The sequence below is a fragment of the Pristiophorus japonicus genome, chromosome 14, assembly GCF_044704955.1.
Source record: "Pristiophorus japonicus isolate sPriJap1 chromosome 14, sPriJap1.hap1, whole genome shotgun sequence".
In the NCBI taxonomy this organism is placed as follows: domain Eukaryota; kingdom Metazoa; phylum Chordata; class Chondrichthyes; family Pristiophoridae; genus Pristiophorus; species Pristiophorus japonicus.
Window position 1 is genome coordinate 28,389,059 of NC_091990.1, and position 13,733 is coordinate 28,402,791.

At 43.3% G+C, this 13,733-nt stretch overlaps 1 protein-coding gene across 2 annotated transcripts in view; it reads right to left on the bottom strand.

Annotated features, from left to right (window-relative positions):
* The window catches only part of mfsd2ab (MFSD2 lysolipid transporter A, lysophospholipid b), a 65,629-nt gene extending 60,439 nt beyond the window's left edge, over nucleotides 1-5,190 (bottom strand). The window contains exons 1-2 of one of the 2 annotated variants that reach the window (XM_070899069.1): nucleotides 5,042-5,190; nucleotides 741-863 (exon numbers count right to left, since the gene is read on the bottom strand). In XM_070899069.1, coding sequence (XP_070755170.1) covers nucleotides 741-863; nucleotides 5,042-5,134 — 216 coding nt within the window. In that variant the 5' untranslated portion in view covers nucleotides 5,135-5,190. Of the gene's footprint in view, nucleotides 1-740; nucleotides 867-5,041 lie in introns of both variants that reach the window. The other variant, XM_070899068.1, reaches the window with a different exon arrangement.
* Between the last annotated feature and the right edge of the window lie 8,543 nt (nucleotides 5,191-13,733).

Sequence of the window (13,733 nt, forward strand, 5' to 3'; positions counted from 1 at the left end):
TGTTTGGGTGTGTTTCTCATTCACAGTAATAGGAGTTTCGGACTTACGAAACTGCTATTACTATGAATGAGAAAATACTTTACCGTGATTGGGTGTCAAGGCCCACGTGATTCCGATGGATGTCCCAACGTGAACGCACTCCGTTGCGCAAGAAGAGGAGGCCTCGAGTCCGGAATCTCTGGTGAGCACTCGAGCAAAAGGTAAGTGCGCATCTTTTGTTCTATTTTTAGTCGAACGCCCGCGGGAAGAAGAAACCGGGATTTCAGGATTATATGTATAGGAGCTAATGATATTTGAGAATTGCCCATAAAATTGAAATGTCTGTCTCCCCAATGCAGAAATAGCTACACTCTATCATAATTGAAGGCATTTGTCACTTCTAGAAAATAATTTTTTTGCAATAACTGAATGATGGGATCGCAGGTTTTGGTTCTGCAGGCTTGCAGCAGCTTTTAACTTCAGTTTTACAATACAGGTATCCTAGCATTTCGGGTGGTAAATACTGTATTGGATTCCACGCATAAGATTGGTAGGTCCTAATAATCAGCAAAGTCCATCAGATATTTGCCAGAAGCTCAGTTTTTGATCTGCCTTGCACCATTTCCCTACTGATAACCAACAATAGAATGTAAACCCTTACTATTTTACTTCACACTTCTTATTTCAGCCAAGTCATTAACCTGGACTAATTAGTCAATGAAAACAATGCACATCAATATTATTGAATCAGCAGGACCCACCTGTGCTACATCCAACAGGTAAATTTGTAGGAAGAATCCAATGGCGCATCCTGTTATCTGGTAGGGTGCTCCACCAATGGCATAACATAGCTTATTGCATACTGATAGATTCTTTCTCACTTCCTTCTGAAATCAAAGAGTGAAATATGGTAAACAATACGATCCATCATTTATTCCGCTGCACTATCAATTCTATTAACTGCAGAGAGTTTTCAACTCATTTGCTGACAATATTGAAAACGGTTTGATACCAGTCCAGTGTCGATTTGAACCAACAACAGCTATGATTTCCACATTCAGGACAGACATATATGAGAACCAGTATACTTAAAATGGCCGATTCCAGCCTGTGTTCCCCAAAATAATTTATTTGTCTATTACGCCGGTCCTGTTTTAGGGAACACAGGCTAGAACCGGATATTTCTAGTGTAATAATTCCCAGTAACAAGTTTTAAAATAATTAGCTCCACAACAGCTCAGTTGGTAAAGCCAACATGTCGCGGAACCACATGGACCAGAAGATGCCAGCTTTGATTCCCAGCGTGTACTGAGTTAACGGATCTCAGCCAACATGGCAGTTCTGGCTGTACAATTGGGCGTAGTACCCCTCGGTTGGGTGGAGGGAAGGGCGGGTGTTGGTATGGGGAGGAAGAATCCTGATTACTATCCAGTGACTCATGTTGGTAAATTAACTTGTGTGGACAAGATTGAGCTTACCTATAACTGAGTAGTCTAGCTACACAATGAATTATCACTCGGGTAATGTTTCTTTTATTCGTTCACGGGATGTGAGTGTCACTGGCAAGGAGAGCATTTATTGCCCAACCCTAGTTGCCCTTGAGTGACTTGCTTGACCATTTCAGAGCGCAGTTAAGAGTCAACCACATTGCTGTGGGTCGAGAGTCACGTATAGGCCAGGCCAGGTAAGGACGGCAGATTTCCTTCTCTAAAGGGATTTCTTTCCCTAAAGTACATTAGTGAACCAGATGGGGTTTTTAGTTTCATGGTCAACATTACTGATACCTGTACTAGCCTTTTATTCCAGATTTATTTAATTATCTGAATTTAGGTTCCCTAGCTGCTGTGGTGGGATTTGAACTGTTGTCTCTGGATTATTAGTCCAGGATTACTGGTACAGTAACATAACCCCTTTGCTACCTAACCTACCATGTACCCGAGGGCTTACGATGACCCGAGAGCTGGATACTGACTGATTCTTTCTCCCTTCCTTATGCCTTCAGCAGAAGAGAGAATTAGCATAAGAATAAGGCAGAATTTACAAATAAAAACCCACAACAGATTTTCAAAGGCATTTTGATGTCAGAAACAGAAACTCTAGTGACTGACACATGCAAGTGATTTAAGATGAAGGGCTTTCCAATTCCAAAGAATTATTCTGGGGGGGGGGGGTACTGAAAATACGTAATCATTGTAAAAATAGAGGACACTTATTACTCAAAGTAATGGATGTATGAAAATTATACAAGCCTAATCCAAGCTCGAGTTCAGAAGTGGTGTATTTTTGCACTACATTATTTCAAACAATTTAGTTCCACAATCTTTCTAATTAAGAATTATAGATAATTTTCTACTTGCTCTGCCCACATGCTTACTAGTAATTAGAAAGTAGTGCTTGTGATATACTCACTACATTATAATTGAATCCTACTGTTAACATCAAGCCATGAAATAAAATGATCTGAATCCAGAGATTAAAATATAGTATTAAACATTCTCCGACAGTAGAATCGCCCTCCTCAGCTCCCTGATGACATAGTACCACATAACATTGTGTATTTACACTGGGCTAAACAGGCCTGATGATTCAATTACCAGTTTGTACTGTTTTTAAACAGACTTACAAATGGTATCAGTGACCCTGGCTCGGAAGGTTTACGTAATATTAAACAAGAAAGGGGGGGAAAAATAGCAAAGATTCCTGCTTCTTTTTGCCAGTGATTTATGCTGCAAAGTTGTGGACACCAGGTAAGAATGGAATTGATTCAGCTGTGATGCCCTCCTCAGTCAAACACTCTCCCAACATTCACAGATGAAGACTAGCCACTTGGGCAAGGCAGTGGTGGCAGGTGACACCCATAGTACTGTAATCCTGCATAAAAGTCAGAAGTTGTGAAAAGGGGGGTAAAATAGCTAAAAACCCTCAGTTACTGTCTTCCTATCCCCCTGGTGCCATTCAATGGTGCTCTAGTTTCAGTATTATAGCTAACGTACAACATTCTGGTGCTGAGACACTGCAACATGCTGGAAGCAGCATTATTAATTCAAGTTAGCTATACTGAAAATGTTTTTTTTTTAAAAGGCGTGCACAGATCATTTCAGAAAACGTGTCGTTTCTATGTTTCTATAACGGCTCTAGGGCTACAAGCACAACTACAACATTGTACTTTGCTTTGGTTCTGACCAGTTTAGGAGGAAATCTAGAAAGGGGTTTTCTAAAAGTGTAATACAACCAGAGAAAATATCAAAAACAACATGAGAATCCTGAATTCTGAGCTGTCCTGGTCCCCTGGAGTAAAGACACTGCATCCTTTGCCCCAATTTCTTCAAAATCCAATACATTTCATGCATTTTATGAGAGGAAATGGATGCTTTTGTAAAGCAATAAAATGATACTGGCATGCAAGATCGTTAATTTAGATCCAAAAACGAGATCAGCGGCTGATTTATAACCTGGGCATTCTGTGGCCCACTTCCCATGTGCTTTGAAACATTTTTGGCGGGGTGGGGATTTCTCTCTGGAAAATGAAGCTGCTGGGTTCTGATGAAGGGTTTATTTCTGTTCTCAGAAATTCACTGATGTGATGTGGCTTGATTTCAGTTTTGTACCTGGTTCTATTTGAAGCAGTTGGTTAATTCCGCTGACACGACCTCTATGGGTGTTGGGAACTGATGGTGGTTAGATCATGCACAAGCCAAACGGGCTTTACCTCTAACTAACTGAGTGTGCAAATCTAATCCTGTGTCAGATTTAGCACTAATTTACACCACACATCGACCTGTAATATCCTCCATGGTTATTGGACTTGGAAACATTTACCCGCTGCACTAATAAAATATTTTACAGAATAATAATTGCAGATTAGGTAGATTCCTCTTCAAATAGGTAACACAAACGTTTCTGTCTTTCGGATGAGACATTAAACAACGGCCCAGTCTGCCCTCTCAGGTGGACGCAAAAGATCCCATGGCATTATTTCGAAGAAGAGCAGGGGAGTTCTCCCTGGGGTCCTGGGCTAATATTTAATCCCTCAATCAACATCACATAAAACAGATTATCTGGTCATTGCCACATTGCTGTTTGTGGGAGCTTGCTGTGCGCAAATTGGCTGCCCCGTTTCCTACATTACAACAGTGACTGCACTTTCAAAAAGTACGTCACTGGCTGTAAAGCGCTTTGGGACGTCCGGTGGTCGTGAAAGGCGATATATAAATGCAAGTCTTTCTTTTTCTGTCTCACGCCTGTTTTGATGACAGGGGACATTTTCCCACAGCAACATTTTTTTAAAAAGGGTTTGCAATGACAGAGGGGAGACAGGTTCTGGCAGGGGGTTTGTGAAGTGGCTCAGTATAGTTTGCAGGTCGGGCCTGTTGGGAGTGAGTGGCCAGAGGCGCACACACCTCTAAACAGCAGGCCAATCACACCGCAAAGTCAGGGAGAGAGAATCCAAACGTGACGGCAAACACATGGCAGAGCCAGTTCCCACTCCCTTATATGAACAATAATTCAATTAATACTAAATGTGACGCACAGTCTATTTTTTTTATTATTGCCACAGAGGTTTGACGCTATTTCAAAGGGAGAGCGTGCTCAGCGGGCTTTCCTCGACCTGCATTGCCTGAAGTCTTATTTCAAATTTCACTTTTAAATGAATCCCTCCCCAAACTGTTCGCGATTGAAGTGCGACTCCGCGTCTATCAAGTGGGAAGCCGCGAGTTCACTTATCGCTTCGATTGAAAGAAGCAATGGAGTCTCTGCTTCCTCGTATCGATCTGACAAAAGGGGAGTTCGCAATTCATTGTAAAAGATAAGTTTGATCACAAGCTGAAAAACTTACTGAGCGGCGCTTTGAGGAGAAAGCAATTTCGAGTCGGACGAGGAAGCTGAACCCAGTGACTTTCAAATGACAATTCTGGCTTTTGCGGGGAAAAAATAATCACCTCAAAAAGTTTGCTTTGCCTCAAGTTTTTTTTAAAAGTTATTACCGTCCCGCACTCTGGGTCACGATCGTGTCAAGTTATTCCTACTTTTTTGTTCGTTTTGACATTGGTAAGCTTTTTACCTGCTTTAGTCCCCGCTCGTCCGGCGTTATTGTCCTGGGCTGTAAGAAGCTGGCTGCGGCGCTATAAGTCTCCCCACCTTCTCCCTTTGCCATAGTACATGCAAGTGTGTTTAGTTACGTCTCGTCATCGTACACTTGTGAATGAACGAGTTGTCCTCTTTTTTTTTCCCCCGCCCATCGGTTTTGCTGCGGTACCACGTAAGCAACAATGGGTGTGATCATTTCTCTCTGCTCAGCGAACTGGCCTGATCGGGAATTGCTGGGGCATCGGAACTTCTCACCAACACACTTCGAAATAGCTTGCAGCATTCAAGGCAGGTTCAGAGAGAAAAAAAATATCGTTTAATTATCGGAACTTCTCACCAACACACTTCGAAATAGCTTGCAGCATTCAAGGCAGGTTCAGAGAGAAAAAAAATATCGTTTAATTATTAAATACAAAGAGTTGGAAAATTACACATCATTTCTGTCAGTATCTGAAAGACTTGCATTTATATAACACTTCAGGACGTCCCAAAGCGCTTTAAAGCCAATTAAGTACTTTTTTGAAGTGTAGTTACTCTTGTAATGTAGCCAGCCAATTGCGCACAGCAAGCTCCCACAAACAGCAATGTGATAATGACCAGCTAATCTTTTTTAGCAATGTTGATTGCGAGATAAAACAATTTTTCTCACCCTGGCCGTTCCCCCTGGTACAGCCCTGATCTTCGCTCCCTTAAATCCAAGGGACGCAGACCTGAATGGATGTGGCGGACAATTGGTTTAGCCATTCATCGCCAGATCTGGCTGGAACACATAAAGCACTATCAGGTCCTGCTCTCGTCTACCAAAATTGCTCACTATGCCAGAATCATTCTGGAATAGTAAAATTATCCCTGGTTTCTATTCTCCACGGCTAACTGTCTTTTTAAACCCATCTCCCCAGTCTCCACCCTTGCCTCAAAAATAAGTGTGAGGAGCTTATGGACTTTTTTGTCTCTAAGATTGAAACTATCTGTTCGGCCACTTCTGCCTCTTCCCTTCCTTCCCCTAGCCCAGCAAGCCAAACTTCCTCGAAGGAAGCTCCGTGCCCGAGCCCTGACCTCACATCTTTCTCCAGTTTCTCTCCAATCTCCCCTCGTGACCTTTCCAAGCTGTCCATGAGACCCATTTCCTGCCCCCTTGACCCTATTCCCACCAAACTGCTGACCACCCAACTTCCTTTTCTGGCTCCCATGATAGCTAACATTGTTAACGGTTCTCGCTCCTCGGGTACTGTCTCCCTCTCCTTCAAATCTGTGGTCATCACCCAATTCCTCAAAAAAATAACCCTCGAACCCTCTGTCCTTGCAAACTACTGCTCCATCTCCAACTTCCCTTTCCTCTCCAAAGTCCTTGATCATGTTGCCGCCTCCCAAATCGATGCCCATCTTTTCCGCAATTCCATGTTTCCTCCAATCCAGTTTCCGCACTTGCCACAGTACCGAAACAGCTCTCGTCAAAGTCACAAATGACATCCTTTGTGACTGTGACAAAGGCAAACTGTCCCTGCTTGCCCTTCTTGACTTATCTGCAGCCTTTGACAAGGTTTACCACTTCATCCTTCTCCAACGCCTCTCCACCTTCATCCAGCTGGGTGGGACTGCACTTGCCTGGTTCCATTCTTATCTATCTAATCGTAGCCAGAGAATCACCTGCAATGGCTTCTCTTCCCGCCCCCGCATCATTACCTCTGGTGTCCCCCAAGGATCTATCCTTGGCCCCCTCATATTTCTCATCTACATGTTGTCCCTTGGTGACATCATCCGGAAACACCGCATCAGTTTCCACATGTACGCTGATGGCATCCAGCTCTACCTCATCACCACTTCTCTCGACCCCTCCACGGTCTCTAAATTGTCAGACTGCTTGTCTGACATCCAAGTTCTGGATGAGCAGAAATTTTTTCCAATTGAATATTGTGAGGACCGAAGCCATTGTTTTCGGTTCCCGCCACAAACTCCGTTCCCCAGACACTGACTCCATCCCTCTCCCCAACTCCTGTCTGAGGCTAAACCAGACTGTTCACAACTTTGGTGTCCTATTTGACCCTGAAATGAGCTTTTGACCACATATCCACAGCATAATGAATACCGCCTATTTGCACCTCTGTAACATCACCCGTTTCCGCCCTTGCCTCTGCTACTGAAGCCCTCATCCATGCCTTTGTTACCTCTAGACTTGACTATTCCAATACACTCCTGGCTGGCCACCCACATTCTACCCTACGTAAACTAGAGGTGATCCAAAACTCGGCTACCCATCTCCTAACTTGCACCAAGTCCCGCTCACCCATTAACCCTGTGCTCGCTGACCTACATTCTTCTGCTTAAGCAAAACTTCGATTTCAAAATTCTCATCCCTATTTTCAAATCCCCCCATGGTCTCGCCCCTCCCTATCTCTGTAATCTCTTCCAATCTCACAACCCCCTGAGATTTCTACGCTCCTCTAATTCTGCCCTCTTGAGCATCCCTGATTATAATCGCTCAACCATTGGCGGCTGTGCCTTCTGTTGCCTGGGCCCCAAGCTCTGGAACTCCCTGTTTAAACCTCTCTGCCTCTCTACTTCATCCTTCAAGACGCTCCTTAAAATATACCTCTTTGACAAGCTTTTGGTCAACTGTGCTAATTTCTACTTATGCGGCTCTGTGTCAATTTTTAAAATCTCATAATACTCCTATGAAGCCTCTTGGGACGTTTTACTACGTTAAAGGCGCTATATGAATACAAGTTGTTGTTGTTAAGTATTTGCCCAGTACACCAGGAATAACTCCCCCGCTCTTCTTTGAAATAATGCCATGGGATCTTTTACCTGAGAGAGCAGATGTTTAATGTCTCATCCGAAAGACAGCACCTCCGACAGTACTGCACTGGAGTGCTAGGCTAGATTTTGTGCTCAAGTCTCTGGAGTGGGGCTTGAATCCACAACCTTCTGCCTCAGAGGTGAGAGTGCTACCCACTGAGCTACAGGGGTAGAAACAAAAGGAGAAACACATGGGTGTTTCTATTCTTGGTCAGAATATTTTATTACCCAGATCCTAACTCAGGGTGTCCAAGCTGTGGCCCGGGAGATGCTTGCAGCCCACAAGCCCTGACAATTCAAAAGGCCACTCAACCCCATGCAGGCTTATATTTGCTACTTTGCCATGTTTGCATGTTGTGAGCCTGGAAAGGGGTGTCTGTAGCACTTTGCTCCATTGATAGATACATCTTAAATTGAATACCAACATCTGGTAGTATAAGCAATTTGAGATATATGTAAATAAATGATTAAAACTTTGTATGTTGTACTGGAGACTCCACGATATTCACACAAAGACAAAAAACTTGGGCACACATTTGCTTTAAACAAACATCTGTATTTCCAACCGTTTCTGTTTCAGTTCAGATTTTACAGCATTTGCAGGTTTGTAAAGAATCCCAAGAAAATCATGCTTGCCTTGTTTGTTCTGGACTCTTAAGTTCATTTCTTACAGGTGTGAAATAAATTTATATGTAAAAAAATTCAAGCTATTTGTCATAGAGCTTAAACAGCATCTAAACAATGGGAAACACAGTACAGATTGTACCTCTCCAGTCCGGGACTCTTTAGTCCAAAAGCATCTCTGGTCCGGCATCAGTCCCTCCATGGATGGCCTCCATCGAAAAAAAAATTGAACATGTGATGCATTTTGGATGACAAATCTTAACAGCTTGTCCTGGCCAGCTGGAGGTTTTACACTCTGGCTGGTGCTGTGTTTGACACGCGCTCCTCGCTGCCGAGGCCGCCTCTCATTGGCTGATTGGTGGCGGGCGCGCATGCTCTGAAGGCTGTAGCTGCAGTGCCAGGCTGAGCCAACATTTTCCCTTCCCCCCCGATCTCAGGAGGATTATGAGAGTGTGTCTCGGTGTGAGGAGGCTGCTGCTTCCACCAGTCAGTCTCTGCTCGCGGCTTACATACGGACTGGCGCCGGGAGTAAGATCGTGGGCAAGGGTTGGCATCTCCGACGAAAGGTCATCGACCCGAAACATTAACCCTGCTTCCTCTCTACAAATGCTGCCTGACCCGCTGAGATTCCCAGCATTTTCTGTTTTTATTTCAGGTTCCGGCATCCGCAGTATTTTTGTTTTTGTGTTGGTCGGCATCTCTCCTGGACTTTATCCTCCAATTTATCTCCAATCTCTAGTTTTTTTTGTGTGTATGTATTTGGTTTTAGAGGTGTTGGTGCTCATTGAGGTAAGCGGGCCGGGCAAGAAAAGGGAAGGGAAGGACAGACAGTTGACTGAGGCACCGAAGCTGGGCCTGAGGATTAAAAAAAACAGAGTGATTCTGGACGACTAAATGCAGTGCAGTAGGCTTTTGCGCAGCCCATGCGCAGAACACGGCTGGGTCGTTGTCAGCAGCGTTGTCATCAGTTGACCTCCCGTGGTTTAGAAAATTCTGTGGTCCGGCACCGGTCAGTTCCCAAGGGTGCTGGACCAGAGAGGTCCAACCTGTAATTTGTAAATATTTGGATAAGTAAAATCGCCTTACTATTGTAGATAAAGATAGATCAAGAAGTAGAAAATGTGTGCCTAAGAACATAAGAAATAAGAACAGGAGTAGGCCATTCGGCCCTTTGAGCCTGCTCCGCCATTCAATAAAATCATGGCTGATCTACCTTCCCGCAGTATCCCATATCCCTTGGTACCCTTAGTATCAATCTCTGTCTTGAATATATTCAACGACTGAGCATCCACAGCCCTCTGGGGTGGAGAATCCCAAAGATTCACGTCCTTTTGAGTGAAGAAATTTCTTCTCATCTCAACGCCAAATGGCCAACCCCTTATTCCGTGACTGTGACCCCTAGTTTTAGAATCCCCAGCCAGAGGAAACATTCTCCCAGCAACTACCCTGTCAAACTAGTGGGGTCCACATTTCAAATGCCACTTTATATAGATATATATGAAGCATTCTGCTTACACAATGGTTAACTAACATTAATTGTTAAAGGAATGAAAAATGGTAATGAGTGACATCACAGATGAATACCACATGGCTGTTTTGGTCAGTGTACTGACAGTTATATTTTGGTGCTTGTAGTGTGTGGCATTATAGAGACTGAATGTTTTGGATTTGTATAGCATTTTTCCAGAACGTTTCTACTGAATGCCTGAAGGTTGATGCTCGAAGAAAAGATTGGGAGATAAGGAGGTCCACAGTCTTAAGCTCCAAGGAAAATTGACTTGGAATAACTGAGAGGGCGATGATTCATGATTTCAACACTGCAAAGATTCAAGGAGGAGATGACAACAACAACAACAACTTGTATTTATATAGCACCTTTAATGTATTAAAACGTCCCTAGGAACTTCACAGGAGCATTATTAAACAAAATTTGGCACTGAGTCAGATAGGAAGAGATTGGGGCAGATGAGCAAAAGCTTTGTCAAAGAGGTAGGTTTTAAGGAGCGTCTTAAAGGAGGAAAGAGTGGTGTAGGGGTTTAGGGAGGGAATTCCAGAGCTTAGGGCCTTGGCAGCTGAAGGCATGGTCGCCAATGGCGAAGCGATTAAAATCGGGATGCACAAGAGGCTAGAATTGGAGGAGCGTAGAGATCTCGGAGGGTTGTGGGGCTGGACAGAGATGGGGAGGGTAGGATAGAGGCAGAGCAGTATAAGATAGTATATTTTCAGCATAGGAGAAACAAGAAAGGAAAGTTAATCAGCCCAATAATCATGGTAGTATTGATAAATTAGGGACAGGAGTGAACTTTACATTTCTGACATAAAAACAATTCAGGCTAGCAAAGATTTAAAGTTATATGCTAGAATTGTTGACAAATTCAAAACTTTATATCAAGTATGAAACAATGGGTTTAAAAGTTACATACTGATTATATCTTAATTGATATCCATATTTGATTGAAGCTTTGGTTAGAAACAAAACACCCAGACTTAAAAGAGCTACATGCCCTTATCTGGTCTTATTTACAATAGAGCCACAAAAACGATTTTATGATTGCAACAATCTGACAAGAGATGTATATTCAAGACAGCTCCAGCCTTGAATGGACGTTGGCTTTATAGAGAGTTAACAATTGCTGAGGAGGGGGAAAAAGTTTGACACAAAATATAAGAACATAAGAACATAAGAATTAGGAACAGGAGTAGGCCATCTAGCCCCTCGAGCCTGCTCTGCCATTCAACAAGATCATGGCTGATCTGGCCGTGGACTCAGCTCCACTTACCCACCCGCTCCCCGTAACCCTTAATTCCCTTATTGGTTAAAAATCTATCTATCTGTGATAGACTCAACTGCTTCCTTGGGCAGCGATTCACAACCCTCTGGGAGAAGAAATTCCTTCTCAACTCGGTTTTAAATTGGCTCCCCCTTATTTTGAGGCTGTGCCCCCTAGTTCTAGTCTCCCCGACCAGTGGAAACAACCTCTCTGCCTCTATCTTGTCTATCCCTTTCATTATTTTAAATGTTTCTATAAGATCACCCCTCATCCTTCTGAACTCCAACGAGTAAAGACCCAGTCTACTCAATCTATCATCATAAAGTAACCCCCTCATCTCCGGAATCAGCCTAGTGAATCGTCTCTGTACCCCCTCCAAAGCTAGTATATCTTTCCTTAAGTAAGGTGACCAAAACTGCACGCAGTACTCCAGGTGCGGCCTCACCAATACCCTGTACCATTGCAGCAGGACCTCCCTGCTTTTGTACTCCATCCCTCTCGCAATGAAGGCCAACATTCCATTCGCCTTCCAGATTACATGCTGCACCTGCAAACTAACTTTTTGGGATTCATGCACAAGGACCCCAGGTCCCTCTGCACCGCAGCATGTTGCAATTTCTCCCCATTCAAATAATATTCCCTTTTACTGTTTTTTTCCCCCAAGGTGGATGACCTCACACTTTCCGACATTGTATTCCATCTGCCAAACCTTAGCCTATTCGCTTAACCTATCTAAATCTCTTTGCAGCCTCTCTGTGTCCTCTACACAACCCGCTTTCCCACTAATTTTTGTGCCATCTGCAAATTTTGTTACACTACACTCTGTCCCCTCGTCCAGGTCATCTCTGTATATTGTAAACAGTTGTGGTCCCAGCACCGATCCCTGTGGCACACCACTAACCACCGATTTCCAACCCGAAAAGGACTCATTTATCCCGACTCTCTGCTTTCTGTTAGCCAGCCAATTCTCTATCCATGCTAATACAATTCCTCTGACTCCGTGTACTTTTATCTTCTGCAGTAACCTTTTGTGTGGCACCTTATCGAATGCCTTTTGGAAATCTAAATACACCACATCCATCGGTACACCTCTATCCACCATGCTCGTTATATCCTCAAAGAATTCCAGTAAATTGGTTAAACATGATTTCCCCTTCATGAATCCATGTTGCGTCTGCTTGATTGCACAATTCCTATCTAGCTGTCCCGCTATTTCTTCCTTAATGATAGCTTCAAGCATTTTCCCCACTACAGATGTTAAACTAACCGACCTAAAGTTACCTGCCTTTTGTCTGCCTCCTTTTTTAAACAGAGGCATTACATTAGCTGCTTTCCAATCCGCTGGTACCTCCCCAGAGTCCAGAGAATTTTGGTAGATTATACGAATGCATCTGCTATAACTTCCGCCATCTCTTTTAATACCCTGGGATGCATTTCATCAGGACCAGGGGACTTGTCTACCTTGAGTCCCATTAGCCTGTCCAGCACTACCCCTCTAGTGATAGTGATTGTCTCAAGGTCCTCCCTTCCCACATTCCTGTGACCAGCAATTTTTGGCATGGTTTTTGTGTCTTCCACTGTGAAGACCGAAGCAAAATAATTGTTTAAGGTCTCAGCCATTTACATATTTCCCATTATTAAATCCCCCTTCTCATCTTCTAAGGGACCAACATTTACTTTAGTCACACTTTTCCGTTTTATATATCTGTAAAAGCTTTTATTATCTGTTTTTATGTTTTGCGCAAGTTTACTTTCGTAATCTATCTTTCCTTTCTTTATTGCTTTCTTAGTCATTCTTTGCTGTCGTTTAAAATTTTCCCAATCTTCTAGTTTCCCACTAACCTTGGCCACCTTATACGCATTGGTTTTTAATTTGATACTCTCCTTTATTTCCTTGGTTATCCACGGCTGGTTATCCTTTCTCTTACTGCCCTTCTTTTTCACTGGAATATATTTTTGTTGAGCTCTATGAAAGAGCTCCTTAAAAGTCCTCCACTGTTCCTCAATTGTGCCACCATTTAGTCTGTGTTTCCAGTCTACTTTAGCCAACTCTGCCCTCATCCCACTGTAGTCCCCTTTCTTTAAGCATAGTACGCTCATTTGAGACACTACTTCCTCACCCTCAATCTGTATTACAAATTCAACCATACTGTGATCACTCATTCCAAGAGGATCTTTTACTAGGAGATCGTTTATTATTCCTGTCTCATTACACAGGACCAGATCTAAGATCGCTTGCTCCCTTGTAGGTTCTGTAACATACTGTTCTAAGAAACAATCCCGTATGCATTCTATGAATTCCTCCTGAAGGCTACCCCATGCGATTTGATTTGACCAATCGATATGTAGGTTAAAATCCCCCATGATTACTGCCGTTCCTTTTTCACATGCCTCCATTATTCCCTTGATTATTGTCCGCCCCACCATGAAGTTATTATTTGGGGGCCTATAAACTACGCCCACCAGTGACTTTCT